Raw genomic sequence first — 25,922 nt, forward strand, 5'->3', positions numbered from 1 at the left:
GCTGCTCTCTAGCTGACCCTGAGTTTTGACCTTTCTGTGGAGGGGGGTCAATGAACAGACAAAGCTCTGGACAAATTAGACTATCACATTATAATATAGTGTCCTCCACTTGACATCCCAATGGTACACACTCTAGTCAAGTCCTACTGTTCAAGCATTTTCCTCTTACTGCTTCTGCCATTAGAAACTATGGGAGTCTGGAGTCTAGTGAGCCACAGATACAAGATAGAAAACAAAGCTATCTGTACTCAGGAATGGACTTCCCTGATACCAAGAGACTCCCCGTCTCCAACAAGAAACGTCTGGGACATGACGACTCCACGCGGCGTTCATGCATGTACGAATTGGTGCATCAGAGAGGCAATCTGTCAGAATCAGTGCAACACAATAGTGCTGCAGTGTGGGCGGCCACACCCTTCCCTCCAAGCTCCCCTCAACGGCCTCCTCTCTGGCCCCTAAAAGCTGGCTTGGTGAGAATTTAAAGGAAAGGGACGGCGAAGTGAAAAGCGAGGAAAAGAACACAGGCAAGTAAGGAACAAATCCTTGATCAAAAAGTCAGGAATAAGAGTGTAGGAGAGAAAAGGAAAAATAGACACTAATAAATGCATGAAAAAGTGAAATGTTTGACAGTTTCACAGCTCTGGTAGCAGAAACATGACAGTATGGAGGGAGACAAAGTGGGCAGAGCTGAGCAGACTGGGGGAGGGGGTAAGAGAAACAAAATGGGGGGATAAAAACAGCCTAACGGCAGACAGATAAATGCGAAGGAATCTGAAGGGAAGGAAAGAAAGAAAAGGCAATGCTATGTGTAGTACTGTGCTCTGCAATGTGCGTTACTGAATTATTGATGCTTCCTCCGAGTTGAAGGGCGAGAAAAGGGAGCACTTTTCACACCGTGTGATTACTGCATCCTAGATACACAGAGCTGTAAGGAGGTGGCAAATATATGTACAATGATCTTCCCTCTTGACAGTAGACATGAGACTTGGAAGTGGGTCCCAGGAGGAAACCTGTGACCAGCAGGGAAAAGAAGAGGTCAAGGGTCATGGCAGAGAAGAGGGAGACATGTGGCCCACACATGTTCTTAACTTGCCTCAGTAGACTCACACAGAACGATCACCAGCCAGATGCAAGGTAAAGTGAGATGGCCATTAGTGTTGCTTACTGTTCAACAGTGCTCTCAGATGTAAATACTACTAGTGCTCTTCTTACTCTCCTACACTCATTCCCAGTCTGCCCTCTTCTCTCTCCCTTGCTGGCTTGTTTTCTTATCTGTAGAGGAAGCCTCCCGTTTGATCTAGCAGAGTCCTCCTGTTCTGGATCTCCTGCCGTCAGGCACACACCACTCCCCTACTCACTCACTCAACACACCGAAGAGGAGCGATCCCTCTTTCTTTCTATGCTCCCACACCTTCACAAAACAAGGGAAATTCATAGCCTCTCCAAACCCCCTCACTGCTAAAAATCTGACACATTCTGCCTGTTGTACCAAAGACAACAAAATAATTCATGAATTCAAAACAGCCTCGATGCTGTAGACTCTGTGGTGGGGCCAGCTGTGTTGTGTGTGTATGGACCATGTAGAATGTAAGCTATGACAGCGATGTATTTCACTGAGAGGACAGTGGCCATCATTGTCAACCCCAGGCAAGCGCAGGAAACAATGGAGAGGGATACAGCCAGGGACCTGACTCATACATACTGAAAGTGTTCCTGGCCATTACCGGTAACAAAGACACTGAAAACAACGACCATTAAGTGTCATTGTGTCATGTGTAGATACAATAGCTGCTTTAATACAGTCATGCAAAAACTTTGCGGCATGTTTGTTTTCTTTTGTTTTTACTGGAATTCAGTGCGGTTTATTGTACATTTTCCCAAACTACCTTTGCACATTAGTATATTATTTAATTATTTCATTTCATAGGGTAGCATCTGCTCAAAGATGCTGAGTGAGCTGCTGATAAGCAATAAAATGTCGGTGAATGCTCAAACAAAGATGAAAAAAAGAAACGTCTGCAGGTAGGGTGAGCTTGATCTTTATTTTATGCAACTGATAATCCTTATTCCTTCTTACCCCCACCAGATTCAATTGTGAATCAATGAGTCACAAACAACAGCAAACGTATCACGCACACAACACAGAGGACAACAGTCAATAAATGGTGCATGTATGCAGAAGAGAAGACATGAGTTCAGTATTACGATGTCAGATGACATTGGTGACTGTTTTCTTTAAAATGCCTCTTTAAATTGAAGTTGTGCAATGAATCCTCTTGGCCGACATTTGCTTTGGCTTCATAGACCAGCTGCTCAAGGTTTGATTGCTGGCCCCAGGGATTGAAGGCCGTATTCTGAATGCATCTTTTGAAAAATCTTTCTCACCACAGGTCCCAGGCTTGGGGAATGCAACCTTTTAAAGGCTGTATCTTAACCACACTGATTACTTTTCAATAAGACATTTTTACAGCTAAAGTACAATGAATGCACGTAAACAACACATGGGTTCCTGAAAGCTTACATTCATGCATAGATCATACAGTGGGGATCCATCACTCCAGACTGGGAAACTCTCCTCTGCATTCTTCTGAGGGAATACCACCAGCACATGACAAGCACTCCACTCACAATCAGCCACTTAGCCTGATGCCACCCACTGCAACCTTTGCACAGAGAATGTCTGTGTGTACGTGCATGTGTCATGGACAGCAACCTTTAACATGCAACGCTGCCCTCAGACAGAGCGATTTCACAGAGAGAGCGCAAGTGGGAGAGGCAAGATTCAGGGAAAAGAGGAAAAAAAAAAAAAAAAGGGGGTCATGGGGGAACTAGAACATACTTGTGTCAAACTGCTATGCCACAAACGTGTTGAGCTGATTGATGGGAAGGCTTTGTGCTAAAGGGCAACCCCCGTACCATCTTTCTCTTCAACACCATCCTCATCAACTCGATAGTCAGGACTTGTCTTTGTTTATTTGAAGGAAAAACTACTTGGTTTCACTTGACTTTCGGTTCAGTATAGTACAGGTCTGGACAGATGTCCACTTCCCTGCAAAGTGACTATACACTGTGTAAAATCTATATGGAGAGCACCCATCAGCTCCACACCATCCCCTGTACCACACGAGCCACTGCACAACAGGAATGAGTGTGTGTGTGTGCGCACGTATAAGGAGAGCCATATTCTCATTTTCACTCTGTTTGAGGCACATGGACTGAGTCGGAATGTAAAGGGGGAGGGGGCAGCAGAGGGAAGGCAAGGGGAGAGGCAAGAGCGGTAATCTGAGAGGGGTATCCCACAGGGCAGGCCAGCACATGGTCTACACTGAGAGACATCAGCAGGAAAGCTTTCCATTTCAACCACAGAACATGATGCAGCCGTACAACACAATTCAAATGATTGTTGATGATGACAACATGCCATTTGATCACCTTTTCCTAGATATTTGAGTCCATTCCTAGAGTATATATGCACGTTTAGCTTCAGCTGAACCTACTGCTAGCATTGCACATACAACATCTGAAAATTAGCATGGCTGGTGCCTCGGCTATTCAGCAAATGTCTTGGTGTTGAAAACAGCAACTTTGTGACGTTGAGAACAACGATGAACCTCAATTAAAATACTTTGACAATTACCATTTTGGCATGCAATACAGCAGTTTATCCACCAAACTCACAGCACAAAAAAGACCCAAAAAATTATTTTACTCATTCAAATCACAAGCCTTGGTTGTTGTTTTTGTTTTTTTTTATATCAATCTGCAGATAGGCTGCACATGGTTTATTGCCTATTATAAGAACTTGATATCACAAATATTTCTGCCAGAGGAAGGAAACCAAAACAGATCTGAAAAGCTGGTGAAATCAAATGCAATGAACCTAGGACCAAAGCCTAAATCTTTTTAATGAAATCATGCTTTCCTAAAACTTACATCCCACACATAATGGAATATTGGAAGTGCTGCAAACTTTTTCTATGACCACATCATAAGCAAAACTGCATAAAGGCCACCTTTGTACTGCATGAGCTACTGAACTCCCCATAATTACCTTTACATGTGCACCTCATAAACTGTTATCTTATGTGATTTGTATTATGGAATGACACAGTGTAGATGATGCCGACTTTCCACCCAGGCAGGTGGATTGAAAATGTATTGTGTGGTGGAACTGCAAAGATCTAAACACTTTTTTGTGTTGGACCATGACAGATTTAGAGAATTTGACAGTGCATATTTCACAGCCTCAGGACACGCTTCAACGTGCATGAGTGAGGAGCACATATCAACAGGTTTTTCACACACATCATTGCCCTGTGGCCACGCTCAGTGAGCGGCACAGAGTCTGCGGCGCCTGCGAACTAGTGCGATAAATATCAGGCCTCAGGTATGTGCTGCTGCCTGAAACAGCTCCACTACAACGTCTGCTGAAGGCAAACCACATTTCCAGGGTGGGTTCATCAACACGAGGTATGACACACACACGCATTAGTTTAGGAAGGTAAGCAATCTGTCATCCAACCACACCCCCCGACGTGTACTGATATGAGACTGAAGACTGGGCGTAATACACAGTACTCACAACATAGCTTTACCTCACATATGAGCACATTCATACCAAACCTTTACTGGTCACATCAACTCAATTATGTGGACGAGAGCTTCTAATACAAAAATGTTTCAGTTTCTGTTGTCTTGACAGGCCTACAGACACAATCTCCATCTTACAAATCACTGTTAAATGGTATGTCAGAAAAGCATCATATTAGCATCCCTTTTACAGTCATCTGTTTTTCAGGCCCCGAGCCATGGGTTTGGTGGATGGTTTTGACTCTTACACCTTTTCAGATGGACCATTACTCCAGGTTTTACTTGTGTCATCGTCTCAGGTAGTCTGTGCACCATTTACCCTGACTTGCCTTTGAACTGCATACAGTAAGTCCATACGCCCATTTCCTTGTTTGTGCACAGCAGGGCCTACCACAAGCAGTCCCATATAGATGAGTGAAAAGGAAGATGGCAGAAGGAAGGATATTTGAACTCTACATCCACTTCCTCTCCCTGCATCACCAGCTAATAGTGACCTTCGTGTAACCTCTAAATGAGGTCAACATGTTTATGGCACGTACACCGTAGCACCACCCACACAGCCATCCCACTGTAGAGGTGCTGTGTGTGGTTGTGTGCAGAGGTAGTCCATCTGGATTTGTGAATTGAGGCAATGTGCTGAGACTACAGCAGAGAATGAAGGGCCGGCATCTTTCAGGATTGGATGTCAAAGAATGCTCCTCTTCAGGACAGCCACGACGCCACACAGGAGAGTGTGTGATGACTGAGGGATATAAATCTACAGAATTCCCACAATGAAATAGGTTTACAGGACTCCAAACTTTAAATCAGCATCTCTAAAGCTGCATATACACAGTCACAAACACCGGGAGTTAAAATGGGAGAAATCTCCACCAGAGCAGCTTTGATGCTGGAAACAACTAAAATAGAAGTGGTGCATTGACAGAGCAACCCAGAGAAAGAACACCGTGTCCTCACAAGTGTTAGAAAATAAGGAAGAACAGCGAGAGAGAAAGCTGTGCGTGAGTGTTAAAGTGATGCAGATTCAGCAGAGAAGAGGTGATGAATGGCTTCATTAAAACAGCATTAGCAGAGGTGCGAACCCGAATGGTGAGTGTCAGCATGCAGTGATTGCTCACTTTCAACACACACACTTACACACTTGTCACAACACTGAAATTCTCTCCTTGATACCAGCACAATCCACCCACCCTCTCAGTGCTCAGCTGCTACTCATTTAGTGTTTGATGCTAAAGCAGTTTTTAAACAGCCTTTCATAAATATCAAGCTGAAAACATCAATGACTTGCAAAAAAATTTTCAAGCAAAAACAGCAACAATGCCGAATTTCCTTTTATTAAATTGTGCCTTGCTTGATGTCTCTCTCTCACTCACACACTCTCACACACAGAGAGAGCCACCAAACAGCCTGGGGGAGATGAGGAAACTGTAATGACACCAAGGAGAAAGAAAAGCCATAAAAAGAAGAAATAAAGGAGGCAGCAAATGGCAAATAAGGAGAACAGAGGTACAAAGCGAGAATGCAATTGAGTAAAAAAACCTGAAAAAAAAAAAAAAAAATCAAGGTCTGAGGGTTCAAAATGGAATCATGTGTATATCTGTACAGCTGTAACCTGATTAGCCAGAGCCTACAAGGGAGACAAATCTACATTATTCTTTCTCATTTTCCCTCCGCTCCTCACAAACCCAGAAAAATGGGGGCAATTCAGTAACCCTGGCAACCAACTCTGCCTACACGCAGAGGGAAGCTGCTGATGGAGGGGGTAGCAAAGAGGAAGGGAGACAGAGATGGGGAGTGAAAAGGCTAATATGAGTGCGTACTGCATACACAAATATTAAATTGAGCAGATGGATCATACCATCTCGAAGTAGCAGAGATTATTCCCACTTTTATCTCTCTCAATGAGTCTCTTTTCTCTATTCAGGTCTCTTGCATGTTCCCCAGATCCCTCCTCCTTGTGCTCCTTTTTCTCTCTTCCTTTCTGTCGCCCTTGCTCCCTTTCCCTGGGTCAGACTCTTTGCTTTTCCTCCTCCTGCTCAAAAACAACCTGTTTCCTCTGGCATCCCCTGGGGGCGTTTTCCAATGTTAATACTGTTGTGTTTTCTCTCCTTCCCTTCTTTCTGCCCCTGTCCTATTTATTTACAGCTGGATGTCTCTCCTATTGATTGTTTTACAGAGGATATGAGGGTGCTTTGTCTCTGCACTGCTCTGCCTTATATAGATTCCTCTGTTCTTAAAGATGTCCACACCAACGCGCACAGACACACAAACATCCTCTCTCTCAGCTGGTTGTGAGTCAGTGTCCGGTGGAGAGGCACATGCATGCAGACAATGTGTTTGTCACATATGCTTAAATCGTACAGTAGTGATTATTGGTTTAAGCTGCCATAGGACGTGTGATGAAAAAGCGTGTCATATTTCATCACAACTGACAAACATCATGAGAGAAGAAGGACAGAGAAACACAGTGAGACAAAAGGAGAGGTGGGGGGAAATGAGACTTTGAGTTGAAGACCAGCAGTTCTTTTTACAATGGTCTGATTGTTCATTGGATGTAGGCTGAGAGAAAGAAAAAGATTGAAAAAGAAGGCGAGGGAGTATGGGATTGACAGAGTGTCAGAGTGTGTGTGTGTGTGTGTGTGTGTGTGTGTGGGGGGGGGGGGGGGGTAGACCAAAGTAAGGCTCTGTTTTTTACATTTTTACACACTCACAGCGGTTGCTCTGCTGTTGCTGTGCGTGTGTGTGAACGTCAGATAAAGAGAGTGAAATTTGAATGAGGCACCCTAACAGGGGTCATGGCCTTTGAATTAACTATAGGCTTAAATCACACACATCACATCCACACAGAAGGCTGCGCCATGTGGTCATATATATATTCAGCTAAGACAATAATATAATTCACAATTTAGATGAACGACAACTTCATCTTTTAGTTCACTTGAGTTGGTATAATTAATATCTCAGATTTTATCTGTACTTCTTATCTTCATATCTGATTTCATATGAGAAATAATTTCACATTTCACCCCGGGCGAAATGCTCACGTCTTATAATGCAAAAAAAAAAAAAAAAAAAATAGGATTTAGTTGTCTGTGCACGTGTGCTTTTAAATAAATATGGCATCAACTTCCTCCTGTTGCAAATCTGAAGTACATGAGAAAACCCACTGACTCCACACGCACACACATTTCAACATCAAAGCAAGATCACCTGAGAGGGAGGGGATGTTTCAGTGAATCCCAGCATGCCTCAGTGCTGAAGGTCTAGTGCATTAATGGCAGCCAGAATGTTAGGATAAGCCAACCAGGGCAGACTGAACATCTGTTGCCCAATCAGAGCATCTGGAACATCTGGCACCAATGAATGGCAGACAGCAGTTGAACTCTGACCTTTCCACACTTTTCTGGCTTTCTTTTTCCTTCTACATTTTTTTTTTCCTTAGTCATTCTCCAAACTCTTCATTTCTCTAACTTTCACTAACTGCAACAAGCCATTAGTCGTGTTAGTTCATCTGTATCTGATAGCAGTATCTACAGCTCTCATAGCAGGCATTCCTCTTTTTAATCTCCCATCTTTCAACTGTATCCAGAATACGAAGGGGTTAGGCAGAGATGGATTACATATCTCATTCCAAATCACAATAACATACTCACTGAGTTGTAGCCAGCCCTGTGTGTGTGTGTGTGTGTGTGTGTGTGCGTGTGTGTGTGCGTGTGTGTGTGTGTGTGCGCGTGTGTGTGTGTGTGTGCGCGCGCGCGCGCGCATGTGCTGAAGGCGGCCAACTCAGCAATCTTACTTCCATACGATTGTATTTTCACTGTGGTGCAGCACCACCTCTATAGATAGATTTGCATATTGAATGTAAAAGAATGAGGAAGCAGGTAGGTAGAGAAGAACATAAAATCAATGAGCTGTGACGACTGCTTCCGTTGATACACACACCAAAAACATGGTGGCACGCCAGGTACACAAGACATTGTTCTATTTAGACTTACCAAAGGGAACAGAGGATTTACACTTTTGAATAAACTGCACAATTCCTTTCTTTTTTGTAAGGTGTGTGTTGGCTGTAGTCACAGTGTGTGTGTGCGCGCAATTGTGACAAAAACAGAAAGCCGTGGGCCCAAACAGGAAGCTTACACACTCACCGTATAATCTCTGTGTTCCACCCTGATTTTTGTACTCCAGTTTCACGTAAACATTCCTCCTAAATTGAAGCTGTCTCAGCAGTTTTAATTCTCACAGTACAAAACACACAAATGCAGAGGCCTTCCTCCACATTTCACCAACACACTGACAGATCCACACACTTGCACAGTGCATAATGTGCCAATACCAAGTAGTGTGATTGACTTGTGGTTGGTAATTGCACCATGGGACTCGGTCAGTACAGTCAAACCCCAATTGGAAAGGGATGGTTAAAGAGATCACTCACAAAGCAATCCAAATACTCCTAATTGATTGGTTTAAAGATATCCTACCCACATCTTTTCACACATGGCTGATGTAAGGGCATGAGCTGCAACGGGGCTAACGTAGGCTGGTGTTAAAAAATATACCACATACATCTTCCGTCTGTCTTGTCATCGATATATTCATTCTTCCTCCTGCTGCTGTCAAAGCTGTTAATAAATAAATCCCTGCCATTCATGCCAGAGGATCCCTCCTTCTCCTTGATCAAATATACATCAATAACCCACAACCTCACAAACATAAACAAGGACCCACAGCCTCAGAATAGAGACAAAGATCTCTTGCCATGTCACCACCTTTTCCACTGAGTGAGAGCCCAAGCAGCTGTCTATCCGCAGTCATGTTTCTCTGGCTGCCTTAAGAATAAGCTTGCTGGCAGGTGCAAAAAAACATACAGGAAAATTTAAAATGCAGCTAAGGGTACTTATCCATTTTCAGAGAGAAAGACAGAAATCAACATTGTACCTGTAGATGTGAATGAGTTGAGTTCCTTGGCCATTCTGGAAAATTATAATTACTCAGAACAGTTTGGTGATGCTCTCTGTTTCGCTGTGTTCAAGTCTGTCAGGTTTTAGCCTAAATGTTATTCTGACAAACCACCATCAACACATAATATAAATTGTAAGAACTGAAACTATTTGCTTAATAAACACTGACAGATGCTAAAGCACACAGCCGGAATGTAACCTAAACGTTGAACTGAAATTTTTTTCATGACCATTACATAAATTTCCACTCAAACGTTTCCAAATGCCTAAATTAAAGTTTTCCACTGAATCAAGCTTGCAGACTGGTAAAAGAGGGATGGTAATAGTTGGTAGATGTGCACTGAATGGACAAATGTAATGAAGCTTGTAATAGTGACAAAGCAAAGAGTCATTTGGAGTCTTTCTAAAACCAAAGTGATTTTCTAGATTAAATTCAAAGTAAGTGCTCTGTGAACTCCGAATGGTGTTTGATAAGCCTAATTCCTTAACTCCATCTCAGTGCTGTGCAAGAACATTCCTATCCCTCTTCAAATGTGTCTCCCTTTCTTTTTCCGATTCTTTCTTCATCTTTTTCTGACCTTCTGAGACTCTCTTCCAGCTTTCACTCACTGTCCGTGTTGATCTACGCGCACAAACCTATACACATACACTTTCTCTCTCACACGCGCGCACACACCCTCTTCCTGAGCAGTAGGAACATTCCTTGCATCAGCCAGAATCCCATATTAGAATATCAGCACTCTGCCTGTGAGAAAAATCGGACTGCAAAGGATGGTGGCATTCAAGCAAGCAATAGTTTTCAAATCCCACATCAACAATGAGAGCTGACAGTATCCAATGGCATTCCCACATTTACTTTAAACAATCAATTCAAGTAAATGTTGCAGTTTTTTTCCTTCACATATGAAGGGAAAAAATTTCACACACCTAAAATGAAAAACGGCTGAAGCAGCGTTTTCTCAGCTGTAAAGCAGTAAGCCTGATATGTTTGTTTTCAAACAAGACTATAAAGCATTTTCAGAAACTAAGTTATCTCGGAAATCTCTCCAGAATTCCTGAGAACATGCAGCATTACTGCCATGATATTATAACCAAATGTGGTATACGGTATAACAATACTGCATGAGAATATACTGATAAGAATTTTGAACTTACTATGATAGGGCTCTAGTTGACTGGATGAAACTAAAGGAGATTAAAATAATACTGCAAAAGGGTTCATTCACTTCCAAACAAAACATGATATTATACCAGTTAACAAACCAATGGAGATGCTTAAGCAATTAAGACAAATGTAGTCATCAGTTGCTTGAGTTGTGTACATGTTAGGGGTGGGAATCTTTTACTATCTCATGATTCGATTCAGATTTCAGATTAGATGGAACTATTGCATAAAAGCAATATCACATATTGCTTAAGTAAGAAAAATAAAAGTGTTTCTTTATAAAAAACTACAAAAAATAGTGCAGTTCAACACTGAAGCTCATGTCAAGCTTGGTCTTCCCGGGCATTCAGTAAATAGGGCCCTATAATATCTGTGATCACAGAATCACAGAATTAGACATTAAAAACGGAATGATTGATAGATGCGACATGTAGCTGCTTGATACCCTCTATTAGAGGATTTTTAACGGCAGTGCACGGGGTAATGACAGACTGTGTCCAAGAGAAGGCAGACTGTTGACAACGTTGCAGCATCTACTGACGACTTGACTCAGATGGAAAAACACATACCTCAAGCAGTTATGTGGATACATGGGTTTACCCTTTCATTTCTTCATTCCAAGCAGTGAAGATAATGTGTGGAAATGAATGTTGGGCAGCATAGGGTAGGGGGAGATAACCCAACTCAGCTGTTCACTAGGGAGCAGTGCAGTAACTGACAGGAGGAATCAATGGAGAAGGTCGATGGACAAAGATTAAGTCCACAGCCCGACAAACACAGCAGACAGCTCTCAGAATGTAGAGCAGACAGTAAGCCTTACACAGGCTGCCAAGCATAAACTGCAGTCTACCATGACACCAATGTCATCGTAGTGACAGCTAAACTGAGTTTGCAAATCAGTAGGTTAACAAGAAAAGGCAGTTAATAAGACATGGTACACAGGTTGCTGAGCCAAGATACCTCAGACTACCCTGTCCTTTGGGTCAACTGAACAAACCGTACAAACTGCTGACAATTAAAGCAATCTTCCATACAGTGGAGAAATATATCAGATGCTTCCATACTGAGAATAGGATCCCTTCAAATGTGAAACTAACCTCAATCATATGACATGGCTTTCATATAACCATATGTCAACTTAGTTGGACACCTCTGACAAGCTGCTCAGAAGACTCGTGTCCATACGTCTGGTAGAGAGCCAATAACTTGTTGACTCTACAACATGGAACATTAAAGCAGCTTTAGGTGGATACACACCTTAATAAAACACTGGACATTAGTTTTTCCTTTAACTTGTCACCAATCTTTATGGCAACACCAGAAATTCCAGTATGACAACATAGTGATTCATGATGACCTTCAGCAACCACTTTGATTCTCAGACCTCTTAAACAAAACCACAGGAGGCAGCTGCTGTTTGGGACATGGGGGATGTCAGGCGACACTATCAGGACGAGGCTGCAGAGAGGAAGGCTGTCCTCTTCCAAAAATGAAAACGAGTAGCTATAAATTCGAAGAAGGCAATGTCCCATCTAATCTAGCAATCTGGCATTGCAGGAGCAGTGGAGTGATCCTGCCCTCTCTTTCCACATAACCCCTCTGTGTTCACCGGCCTGCAGTGTACAACACTAAATCCATGATAAGCAATGGCTGTCAACCTGATGGTACCTAACCGGATACAGTGTCCCTGCCTGACAACAGAAAAAACACACACACACACACACACCCCAATCACCCAGTAAACAGTTCAAATCTGAACGCCCCTTCCTAACCACTAAATCTGCTCTCCCGTGTCCTCGATCACGGGCAGAGGCGACACCAATGAGCCGAGATCAATGGTTCAATGGTTCAATGGATCAGGCTTCGGCACAAATTGATCATTTCATTGCAATCTACGTTTAAGCCACGCACGCACGTTCACGCACACTTGCAGCACGAAGAATGGCAGCGCACACCAGCAGGAGACGGAGGGAGAGAAAACGCCCTGCCTTGTTCTGTGTCGAAAACGCAGTCCTGTGGATAGTCTACCCCACAGACACACACACCACCTTCAGCCATGTAGGCTTTTTCTCCACAGATCACACCGCCGCTGCTCTCTGAGCCCTTTTTTCCTCCTCCTGCCTTTGTTGGCCATCCGTGTGTTGAGTTAAAGCCGAGCGACTGCACTCCTTTTTTTTTTTTTTTTTTAATAAACACACCAATCGCGATGATCTGCTTAAGATCGCAAATACTGATACATTGCTGATCCCGCAAGAGCGACAGTGAACCTTGATAGATTTTGCTGGCGAAATGGAAAAGCCAGCGTACTCTTTACGCCTGATCAGAGAGGTGAGGGTCCACGAAAAGCATGCAGTCAGCCAAGTCAGGAGGAACACGGCTTACCGTGAGAAAGCACGGCTTTTTAAGGTTTCATTTCTCCACCCCGGTTGACAATGACCAACTGAGCAGCTTAAAGAAAGTTTTACCTTTAACTTGAGTCTCATATTCGGCCACTATCTCCTTGTCCTTTCGGAATTTCGCCGGAGACGTCATGGCTGAGTTTGGAGATCAAAACCACTTGCTCTCGTTGCGAAGTCAATTTTGTCTCTTGATGAGTCAATAAATCAGGAGTGGAGGAGGGAAATGCCTCTCTGGAAGAAGGGGTTTTTTTAAAGGAAAAAACAAGAAGGTAGCCCAGATGAGAGGTTGCAGCTCCTCAGTGTGCCCGCGGATCTGTATTGTCTCCCTGCGTCTGCTCACTCCGGGCGCATTGTGAGTTTGGCGCTGCTGCTGCTGCTGCTGCTGTATGTTCCCATCCGCTGCCGCGCCTCGCCTCCTCCTCCAAACCCGGCTGTGCTGCAAACTACCTCAACGGGAAGGACGTTCATTCCACATTAAAAGCAAACAGTAATAGTTTGTCAGCCAGCACTTTGAAAAGTTTTATGTACACATATACTGGATATTGGCCTCTCTCCCTGACTGAAGTGAGACCGGCCCGGTGGAGACGGCTGCTGGTCTGCCTCAGTGCGCAGGACAGGCACATGGACCGGATCCACATGGGAATAAACTACATCTGCTGCGCTTTCAATTTAAGTTAAACTAAAGCGCTATCATCACAGTCCAGACTGAAAATTTCAAAACCAGAGAAGAGGCACTTGATATATCTCACATCAGAAATACACCTACATTTCCAGTGGAGAATATGGTCCAGTTGCTTTGTAGGGTAAAATGACGGAAGTTGGTTTACTTTTACAGTTTTTAATTATTATTTAATTGTAACTTATGTTGGCATAACTCCCGACTTGTCTTGTATCTACACTGCTGACAGGAGACAAACTGTCCTTCGTTGGGTGACTGTTTCACTGAATAACCAACATAAACAACAAAATACCACCATGTGTAACCAGCAATCAAACATTAGCCCACAAAGTTTTGCATTGGCTTTAGTTTGTTACCAGAGATATAAATACTACAATATCTTTCGGCCTATTCGCTGGCAACACAATGTAGCACATTTTAAAACAAAACAAAAAAGAAGCATTAACCTTGTCTTGTGTTTGTGTGAGTTATCATTAAAACGGCTCATAAAGAAAGTGTCTCTGCTCTCTAAGGCAGGAATTCACTTTTCTCCTCTCACACCGAGCAGACCTCAGCCCCGCCTGATTTTATAGGACTACAGTGAAACTTCCCACACCGCGGTTGGTGGGACACCATTTGAATGACACAAATCTAACCAATCGGCTCTAAGGACGGTTGGATGTGGGCGTAACGTTTTTCATTTCTAACCAATTAGCTTTGGACTTTGCAAGGAAGGCGACCAATGGCGTCAGAGTTGACAGACTGTATCCAATCAAAGTGAAAGAATGGGTCTTTTAAAGATAGTTTCAGGAAGTGCCCTTAAATACCAGGAAGTTGTAAACAAAGCTGACAGCCATTCAGTTAGTTGTCAACTGCATCTGTATGGATGGCGAACCAGTCGTGTAAAACAACCTAGTTATTTGCGGGTGTCGTGTGTTTATTCATGAAACAGCTGGCCACATTCTTTCATATAGAAGTGGTCGCGCCGAAACAGACGGTTCTCGGTGTGTTTGCTCGACGAGCTAACGTCAGCCGCCTTCCGCTGTACCGTTAAGGGAAAAGCTAACGTTTGCACAAGGACGTTAAAGCTAGGGTTACCGGAATTAACGTCAAAGCAGGTCTTGTTGCGGATAGTGTAGGATATCATTGTGTTTTGTCCTCTTCTATTTTCTTTCCGCATTTGGGGACAGGCAGAGCGAGAGAGTTCGTCCATTTTAGCAGGACAACCATGTCTACATCCAACGCTAATTTCAAAAACAAATGTGTGACACAGGTGAACTGCATCTTCTGTGGCAGTCTCCTGTGCACAAGAGGCATGAAAGCGGTGCTTCTTGCCGACACTGAAGTTGAGCTTTTCTCCACTGACATCCCTCCCAATAGGTAAGTGCAGATCTTGCTGGCCTTTGTTTGTCTGCGGTGGCTGCCAGGGCGAGATGTACTCTACTCAACTGTAGCTAACTGATGTATGGACAGACGAAGTGATAGGAAGGACACAGCATTGGCATCCAAACTATGATTTTACTGGGTTTGTTGCCCGAAAGTATGAATTCAGTGTGGGTTGTAATCTTTCACGGTCATGTTTGTTTCTCATTACACGCACCCTCCCCCAAGAACTGTTGACTTTGTGGCCAGCTGCTACTCTACTGAAAGCTGCAAATGCAAACTGAGAGACATTGCATGCCTCAAATGGTACGTAAAGCTCTTCTATAAGCTGCAGGGTTTGCTTAAGGATGAGCAGGTGCTTGTGTGAGATGTTGATTAAAAAGCACAGAAAACAGGCACAGGCCCCACCTTTTTATAGAAGTATTTCATTGTGTATATCTGTTGAGCTGCAACAGTTATTTTGGTCAGTTGTTTCTACAAGATCTGTCGCCTTGTTTCATGGATTGGTCTATTTAACACCAAAAAGTCATGGAAACTGTGCATCATAAGGTGAATTTGCGATATGTCTTGTTTTGGCTAATTGCCGGTCCAAAGAAATGAAAGAAATTCAGATATTTTCCGTTTATTTTGAATGAAATCAAGTTCGGATTTACAGTGAGGCTTTATGGACCCTCTTTTGTGTTCACAAGCATTTGTTGTTGTTGTATACAGGGGGGCAAAAACAAATATGTTAGACAATAGATGCCCACCAGTGGCGTTAGCACTTTTCAGAAGTGACCCCAGTAAAGTGCTGACACATGTTCCTTTTTATTCTCTCACCCTCCCACCCCAGTGGTAATGTTGTGGGCTATCATGTTGTTGCCCCATGTAAACCCTGTCTGCTTTCCTGTAACAACGGCCATTTCTGGATGTTCAACAGCGATGCAGTTTCTACTCTCAACAGACTGGATGCCACAGGTCAGTGCGCGCTCCCCTTTTGTACAGCTGAAATTTCAGTCTGTTAATTTAGTGATTATAATCCTTTGTCACCTTTCGAATGTTTCCGCAGGTCTAAATCTACTTCTGTGGGGAGATCTTCCTGAGCTTGATGACAGTGAGAACGAAGAATCAGAAAGCCCATCAGAGGAGGAGTGCATTAGGTAGAAAGGAAAGTGGACGATGTGAGAGACCTGGAGGGCCACCATTTGAGATGGGGAGCGACATGAGTGTACAAACCATGCTGAGATGAGAGCAAAAAGAGAAGCTTTAAAGGGTAATTGAACTGAATCACAAAGGGTTGTTAAGTGCTGTTTTACTGCCCTGCACGAGTTAAAATATTAAACCACGGTACACTTCTCTATACCCCAAACAGTGATGTCACAGCTGGAGATTTGGCTTGGACAGGTGACACAGATCACCTGTCTTGACATCAGAGATTAAGGTGTGGACATAAACACTTAATTCTCCACAGTTTTCAGTTGGATGTGAAACGTGTTTGGCCCTATGTAATTCAGTATTGAATTACCCTTTACCCTGTGACCATGTCTCCTCTCATCACTTTTCACTGTTCAAAGCACAGATACAGACACAAGTCACAAACACTTTTTGCTCCTTTTTGTATATTTGCGTGGGCAATTATAAAAAATTTGGCTGAAGTAGACTGGAAGTAGCAGACAACTAGACTCCTTAATCTACTGCATCCTACTTTCCGTTAGAATCGCCACGGTTTTGACTGGCCTCATGAGAAGTTGGGAGTGTGCTGTGATAAGTCAATGAAACTTACCAATGAATGCTGTGCTTTTTTTTCCACGCCATTTACATTAAGTCCAGTTCTCTGACAAGATGACCACAATTTGCTTACCTCTTTTTTTAATGGCAGTTCTACGGTAATCTGTACATTGAATATGCTGTAAGAAGCAAAACCCCTACAGTTATGTCTTAAAGGCTTGTATTCTCTCTGTGTGGCTGAGTGCTGACTGAATATTTGAGTGCTTTTTAAAACCAATGTATTGGAGAAATAGCACAATTATTGAATGACATGTATCTATGAGTTCCCTGGTTTCTGAAGGGCATTTAATTCAGGTTAAATCACAATCTGACAAATTATAAATGATGTGTTTTGATAGGCTAATATAGTGTTTGTTATACACCTGACAGCAGCAGGATGTGTTTAACGTGCAAATGAATCTGACCATAGCAGCGTGTGATACTAACATGCTAATATATGCAGTGTGCTTACACCAAGGTCTTGAGCAGCTAGATTTAAATTCCTACTTTCCTAAGAGTTCAAATTAAGAAAAACTCAATTCATTCTATGACAAGGGAAACGTTAGTGTAAATTAACTTAATGGTACTTTTGCACCACTCTCCAGCTTTTTGTTGTGGATAATTAAGTAAAATTGTGAGAAAATGGTTATAAGTTGATTTCAGTGTCCATGCACTGTTTGTTTGACCACTCTTTAGTTTCGTGTAGCAGCATAATTGTAGCACCTGAAGAGAAGAAAAAGTAAACTCCAAAGAATCATGGAACATATCGATATTGCGCTGGCAACCTTTCTTAAAAAAAAAAAAAGAAAAGAAAAGGTAGTTATGACATTTTGCCCAGTTTATAAAATGGCATTGCACATTTTTAAGTCATTTGTGGTGAAGTCAGTGCAGCTGGCCACACAACTCAAGCCCTCAGTGTTCCATGGCCTTATTAATGCTGTGACAAAGATCCTTTGTTAAGCTGTCAACTCAAAGATGATGCTGTATGTTAGTTGGTCATGCCTAAATGACCAGGCCTTCTCATCAGCCTGTTGTTTCAGACACAAGCTTCTGCATCTTCCAGTCAGAAGGGACTTAACTCGAACCAGTCCTTTTTGGCAGTACCATCCTTGAGCTCTTGTTGTTTCACTGCTGTGCCCAGTGAATACTGTGATCCTGTCTTAAAGTAACAGTCTTTTTGTGAATGAGTGATTGAGTTCTTGGCAGGCATTTTTGAAAAAGCTACTATAGAATGTCACTTCTTACCTGAAGGAAAAGGATAAAGGAAGTTGGTCTTTTTTAATCAGTAATTGGCATCTGCATTTATCTGTGCTATAGCCTTCAGCTGTGGGGAAAAATTGGATAGAGAAAGAAAACTTTTTTTTTTTTTTTCAGTATTTTTCATCATTAACTTTTAAAGTTATAACTGACAGTCTGCTGCACGTGCACACCAAATACTGTCTTATGTGGTAATAGGATACAATGCATCAGCTATTTATTAAAACCACAAACCAAATATCTGTAACCACATACTTCCTTTTCGTTTACAGATTTTGTTTACAAATTCATTAGTTTGTATTGTGCTATAGTACTTAACATTTTTGTTCATGTATTTAATATTTCATTTGTGGCATAGTGTTTTGTTCTTTATGTTAAAAAGTTTGATGTGAATAGTTTTACCTCATGAAGGTATCTCTTGAGAGCTTCTTCTGGCTAGGACAATGGTCAAATGATAATCAAAGCATTATTTAAATGGCTGTTTCTGATGTGAATAACTTTGATTAACATGCCCTGCTGAAAATGTATGTTTTGGAATTGCACTGAAACTGCGTTGGTAGTTTGAAAAAAAGAAAAGAAAAAAAAAAGACATTTGTTGTTTTGTATGCTTGTTAAATTAATAAACTTTTTTTTTTTCCAAAATACCTCAAACACTTGATGGTTTTATTTTATTTTTTCTCCTGTTTATCGTAGGACCCCAGAAAAATTATTAATGAAATTGATCATACATGACATATAAACTCTAGTCATGGTACAGAAGATCAAATGTCATTAATGTGTGATTTTAATTATACCTCCGCACACTGTTGTACCCAATTTCTTGTATCATTTGTAAATGTACCAGATGTGTAGCACATTATTTTTGACTGAAATGATGAAAAATATCTCATCAGGGGGTATTTTTATTCATCAGCACACATTTCGGTGCTGGAAATGGATTTGTAGGGTTACCAAAGTGAGTAAGCTGCTAAGGGTCATTCAGTGGTGTCTGATCTACAGTTTGTGATCGTATTAATTCTTTTTGAGTGTTTACTTTGCATTGTAATGAGATCATTTCATCAATGTGCTATACAGATTTATGTTATTCATCCACAAGTGTCCCCATTGAGGAGACTGATGCTATTTCTGAATAAATCACAGATTATGGAAAGCAATTATTTTGAAAATGTGCATCAGAGTGAAAGGAACACATTTTCCTGAATATAGTGAAAACAATCCACATATGTGTGTGATTTAAATAAAAGACAAATAGAAAACATATATTTTAATCATAATACATGCATCCTGTGTTTAAAAAATTGTAACATGATTTGTGGTTCCGTGCATTGTGTTATTTTCTGGTTTGAGTGTGTGTCTGTGAACATACAGAAAAAAGAAAGTCCTTTTTTGGAATGATCCTACTGAATGTTAGTTATGTGTTTTACACACCTCCCTCTGAGGAATTCTCATCCACTGTTGGGACATGTACAGGGCAATTTGTATAGCAATAGCAAAAAAAAAAAAAAATCACAAACAAATACTTGTGGCTTCTTCTGTGTTTTTATTAACATAGCAAATCGCAAATCATGCCAAAATAACATCGTTTCCATGTGTGCTTTATCTTGAATCAACTTTTATAAGCCTGTCCTTTCCTGTGCGATACAATAACCTCTCCATGGACTTCCCCACAAAGAGCTAAAGGTCATTCCCAGGAAAAACCATGGTCTGGATGTTCCCACTCTTCTTTAACATGGCTTACCGCTTTAATGCAAAACTAAACTCTTGATACATTAAAGTCATTAAATGAATGAATGTGAAGCAGTCTCTGTGCATAGCTGCCATCACGACTGACAAATGTAGGATAAAGCAAATTAAAAAAATGTTCCTCTCTGCCAGGCTGGGAAAAAAGTTAGACACTCAGTTTGAAGTGGATTACTTTAAATGTTTTTATTGAAATCACTGCATATAATCAAATTAGCTAAAACAATAGTGATTAAGGCTATGACTCACAAAGCAAATGAAATATAAGTCATTATATTTTTCACATGAATGAATGTGTGTCTTGGTGGAGGGACATGCAAGTGTGAAAAAACTAACCCTGCAATGACTGTATATCGCCATAGATGTCACCAAATGTAGAGTCACTATTGCCACTTAAAGAAACACAATAAATCAGTCAGATCTTGTCAGTGAGTAACCCTAACCCTAACCCACATTCAACAAATTCAAATTCAGACACAACATGTTAGTGTTGACACACAAAACCTATATACAAGTGTGTTTGTGATTTCCATACAAAAAGCAACAACTTACAAATGCTGCTAATAGAGCCAAACTGATTGCAAAGCCAACTAATACCAGAGTTTAATTACTCATGACTTACAGAAATCAGCTTTGAACTGAAACAAACCAGACAGACAGGTATGGAGCTGATACGGCAGCTGTGCGAGTGACTGTGTGGAAATGGTGGACAGGTGTGTGGAGCGTGTAACAGCAAGGAGAGCTTGTACACAACAGTTTGACAAAAACACCTGCCAGGTGTATACACACAGGGAAGAGTTGTCGGCCTGTAGCTGGGAACAGATCATTCAAATGGCCTCAACACTTTAGGAACGTGTCGATTGAAACCTAAACGCACCGATTCACACACGGCCCAGGCTTCTTTTGTTTTGTTTTTTAACAAAAATACATTCACTGAGACTTCATCTAGTTAAGCAAACACAGCACGCTATTTTTCAGGACAGCACTGTCCTGAAACTGTCAAGATACTGTGCACAGGTGTGACTATGACAATTTGTTTTGTTTAAAAGTCTTTATGTCAATATTACCCTGAGACATCATGCTGCTTAGTTGTTATCTAATGTAATACATCACCATTTTCCATCAGGTGGGAGAAAAACTGTCACTATTCAAATATTTAGGGATTATGACAGAGTATGTATTTCTGTGTAAAATATAAATACTTAAAAAAAGGTAAAAACAATTCTTAAATTCAAATAAACTAATTCTACATTTTTTCACATAAAAAAAGAACAACTTGCATTTCATTTTTCTGTTGCTGGGTTACAGTTACATGTTAAATGGATGTGTTTACACTAAATTAACACAATATTGGAAGAACTTTCAAAGACTTCTGAGATAAAAGTAAAAGTATTATTGAATCAGCACACGGTTTTAATCCTGGCTGATTAGACCTCTGGTCAGACAGAGGTCTGGGGAAGCTATGCTGGAGTTGTTCACAAGACTTTCTTTATAACAAAGATAAAGCTGTAATTTGTTCTGCTCTAGCAGGCAGAATAAAACTAACCAGAGAGAAGGTCCATAACAATCAAATGTAGTGTGTACGATTGCAACATACTCTGTCAAAAATATGACAACCATACTGTAACATTATTATTAATGAATACTTGAATAGTTCTGTATAGACTAACCTAAATATCTGATACCTTCTGATGCTCAGAGGGTAGTTCTCAGCGTGGCCCTTCTGCTGCCCTCTTTTGGTTAAGAGGAACAATGACACATGGAATTGGGCCACAGAAACAGCCCATAACCAAAGTTCTTCTTTTAAAGATCAGTTAAATAAAAATAAAGTGTGTGTGCCATTAAAGATGTTAAATGTCACCAGATATAAAATGAAAGGTGAATTTAAGTCATAAGTTAATTCATATGTCAATGAATTTATATTTTTCCAAAAACATCTCCTGGAAATAGACTGGGCTTCCATCTAATTGCAACTATTATTAATTTATTTTAACTTACTTTTTAGTTATACATATATATATATATATATATATATATTTTTATGACTATGGGATTCTCCTTCTAGATTAATTAAAGGACCATTTAAAACAAGTTTTTGCAGTAATCCATAAGACGGGTTGGAGACTGCTCTGAGAAAACTGGGTTTTTCAATCATGCCAGCCAGTTATCTGCATGTGAAGACACAGTGATCATTGTTGTGATGTTTTGGGATGGCTACATAGGTCTAAACTTCCCAGACAAAGTGGAATTTACAAATTAAAAACTATAAATACACATAAACAGAGAGAAATACACATTTCCCCAGGGCAAGAATTAATAACAATTAAAATAATAACAAAACAAACTAAATTCATTGGATTCATGTTTCAATAAATGAGGATGGGAGCAATTAAATGAAGTGTTTAACCAAAACATGATTAAATACCATATATAATATGCAGTGGCTCATTCTGTAAGAAATCACAGTGGAACTACAGATTTCACAAGAAAAGAAAATATGGCATTTCTTAACAGAAATTATTATTAACCTGGAGGTAGTTTATTTGTTGGCTCCTGGCTGTTCTTGCCCAGATACTGTCTGATCTCAAGACAACTGTAGAAGCAATTGCTTCAGCATTGCATAATGGAAAAGCTTGGTTTACCTTGCAGAAAGCCATTCGGTGTTTTTTCTTCAGGCGCCACACAGTCAGCTATGTCATCATCTTGACAGTAGATGGTGTAGTTGTACCACTTATGTAAGCTCTCAGCAGACAATCAGGGTACAGTGACATCTACATTCAACACCTCAGTGTTACAGGAACATGTTAAAAAAAAAAAAGTCAATGAATTACCTCTGAAAGAAATGTATATCTATATTTGCTGTGTAACTATTAGTAGAACATTATTTCTGGAATGACAGAAATCCCTCAAGGACACATTTCTGTCTTACTAGTGACTAAAATTTAAAGTTGACAGGCTGTTTGATTTATAAATGTTTAATTTAAACAGATTTCACTCAGATCACAAAACAAAATTCTATTCCAGCTTTTTCAATGGGCTGAGTGACTTTCCCTGTGAAAAATAAACAATTCTGCATTGAAATACTGCACGTCATTATTATACTCGCCAGGCAAGAAGGAGCGGATTGCCATCAAATTAGCGGTCACCTTGATCATCAGAGGGAAGAGAATATTTTATAAGAAATATAAGGAGGTTCATAAAAGCTCTGCAGTCTGTCATGGTCATCTCCTGATAATAGACCTAAAAGGCAAGGCTAATGTCCAGCTTTGCCTGATTATGCATATTAATAACACCTTCAGAATTCATCACAAAAGTCTTTTTTTTTTGTTGGGTGAGGAGGGCAAACTGTAATAAATGGTTGATTTTTTTCAGTTAAGTAATAATCTTTTTAATCAGGAGAGGAAACTTTCATGAGACTGGTAGGCTAGACTGCTTGAATTCTTAAATAATTTAACCAAATCAATTTTATATGTAATGTGATCACTTAACCAAGAAAAACAACAAATCTTTTTAGATCTAATGAGCCCATAAGCTTTAGAACATTAGCTTTATAATTAAGGGGTAATAAAAACAATTGCTTTGCCATGCTTGGTCTGGGGGGAATCAGAGCTCCAGATTTCATATACAACAGTGCAGATTTTCAACAACTGGGCTGCCTACTGGGCCAGCACTACGCTCAGAGACAAGCTGCAAAGGGCTTTTGTTGAAGTGCTCAAGATAACACAAAGAAAACTTCAAACAGGCATCTTATTGTGTTCTATTCTTCTGGGCAAGCTGATTACAGTTAAGGATAAAAGTTGTTCCTATATGGTAAACTAATGTGGAAAATCAGAGAGCACTAATTAAGTCATGGGGGATCCGAGGCGGTTGGCAGGGATGTGATCCCCAACGCCCAAACCATGGGGGTTTATGGAGAACTTTACAGCCCAACAGCAGTCGGCATCAAACGTGTTTATTGTCAGCTGAATGTCCGGTAAAGGCGAGAACCACTGGATTGGCGAGAGCCACCTGGGAAAAAGAAACTGAAGCTCGGCTTCGAAGCTTAAGCACTGATAGGCTTGTCTATTCCCTCCTTTTTCTTGCCCCTATTTCACTGCCCCTAGCAGAGCTTAGAAAGTTCCTCCAAATACCATTTTCTTTTGAACGAAAACACAGCCAAGGACTGTGTCAAAGCAGAAAGTCTTTTAGTTTTGATATCGCGCCATGTACAGTTTGTGAAGCATCTCTATTAAGAAATGACGTCAGGTCTATGCAAGATTTTTTATGGATATTAACACAATGAAACAGTAAGAGAAATACAAAGATTGTGTGATATCTCCTTAAATTTTCTAGTTGCGTTGAAACTTTAATTTGTTCCAATTGCTTTTCATTGCCCTTTGTGCGAAGTAAATGAGAAAAAATACAAGCAGCCTTTAGATTCTAAATAACTCCTGTAAATCAGACCAGTTTTGAAGCTATGACCCTTTAGGTCAGTGTCAGTGAGATTTCACAGAGGGGTTGTCACTGACTATGTGGCATACTTCATGATTGCAGCTCTGAATAACCCACACTGAACCGTTGTCATCATTGTTTGTTCTATGACCTCGGTAGGCATGGAAGAGACAGAACTTGTGAAATTGGGTGTGTATGTGTACGGGTCTGCATGCCTGTGTGTCCATGTGTATTTGTGTGTGTCTGTACTGTGAGATTTAAGTAAATAGGGAGAGTAGGTATGTTCGGAGTATGTGATTTACCGATCGTGCCTTTGCATTAGTATGTTGCTCATGAATATGCATCAGCTGGTGCAATGTCACATCACTGACAACTGTGACGGAGCGCACATGCATATGCACGTGTGCACGCATGCACACACGCGCGCACACACACACACACACACAGTTTAAAGGGTTTGACGCTGGCCTTTCTTCATGCCATGATCTTTGTAAATTGTTCTTGTGTTACTCCGGCTTTTATGTACTCTTACCTTTCATGGATGTAACATTCATAAATATTACTTTTATATTTCTCCCCTGGCTTCCAACTTAAATTCCCCCCTTTCAATATTTTATGAACTGTTTTTAAGAATCTTTTCAGCCTCACCTGTTGCCAAAACTATTAACAAAAACGTTCAGACGTACGTACATGCATCCAGTTGCTTGATTCTCTTCCTTGACCTGATTATCCAATTTAATTCCCCAATTGTTTTTTTTTTTTTTTTTTTTTTTTGTATTAACAAGAGTTATTGAACTAGGCTGGTTATCTTTGCATCATAAAGGAAATTATATATGTAGCCTCAGAAACTGCAGGGAGTCAGCTGGGAGATTATGAACAACAGTTTAGACAAAATGTTGCTGTGCTTTTAGTGTAGCAATGTCTTTAGTTTTACCCATTTATTGTGATGCACATGCATATGTTCATATGCATATACAAGTGTGTACATGCACATACACATACAGACGCAGATGCACACTTTTTGTAACCCCTTTTCTCATTAATTATGGGGAGGGCCTGTCCCACTGCTTGTAGCCACCTGCAAATTACAATTTAGTACTCCAAGAGTTAAGACCGTGTTCTTTCAACCCATTGTGTGTGTATTTGTGTGCTGGCGAATCTGTGTGTGTGCATGTGTGTCTGCATGTGTGTGTCAGGGGAGGGGTAGAGAGAGTCTGGTAGAAAACCTTTAATCCGGGTGCTGTCAGGCCCAAACCCAGCTTGACGTCCCATTGATGTGGAACAGAACAAAACACAGGGCCCCTTGCTAAGCTCCCACTGGCTCACACACACACACACACACACACACACACACACACACACACACACACACACACACACACACACACATACACATATACACATACACTCGCCCCCTGCTCTAAAACCCCCAGCCTGGGCCCCTGCTCCCTAACTGGGAAGGGCATTCCTCAGTCTATACACACGCGTGTGCATACACAAACTCACTCATTCTCACACGCGCATATTCAGACATATACACACACACACACACACACACACACACACATACACATACAAACTGATCTTAAAAA

General features: G+C 41.0%; 2 protein-coding genes across 4 annotated transcripts in view; one reads left to right on the forward strand and one right to left on the reverse strand.

The window, feature by feature from the left end:
* The window catches only part of srgap2 (SLIT-ROBO Rho GTPase activating protein 2), a 50,663-nt gene extending 36,965 nt beyond the window's left edge, over window positions 1–13,698 (reverse strand). For all 3 annotated transcript variants that reach the window (XM_029501268.1, XM_029501266.1, XM_029501263.1), the window contains exon 1: window positions 13,182–13,698. In XM_029501268.1, coding sequence (XP_029357128.1) covers window positions 13,182–13,248 — 67 coding nt within the window. In that variant the 5' untranslated portion in view covers window positions 13,249–13,698. The remainder of the gene's footprint in view (window positions 1–13,181) is intronic.
* A 916-nt stretch (window positions 13,699–14,614) lies between these two features.
* LOC115043522 (protein FAM72A) lies at window positions 14,615–18,730 on the forward strand. Its single transcript, XM_029502071.1, has 4 exons — window positions 14,615–15,153; window positions 15,385–15,462; window positions 15,989–16,113; window positions 16,205–18,730. Exons 1-4 carry the CDS (start codon window positions 15,002–15,004, stop codon window positions 16,297–16,299), a joined length of 450 nt encoding a protein of 149 aa, XP_029357931.1. The 5' UTR covers window positions 14,615–15,001; the 3' UTR covers window positions 16,300–18,730.
* Window positions 18,731–25,922: the final 7,192 nt, after the last annotated feature.

This window comes from Echeneis naucrates, chromosome 5 (genome assembly GCF_900963305.1).
Source record: "Echeneis naucrates chromosome 5, fEcheNa1.1, whole genome shotgun sequence".
NCBI classification, from domain to species: Eukaryota; Metazoa; Chordata; class Actinopteri; order Carangiformes; family Echeneidae; genus Echeneis; species Echeneis naucrates.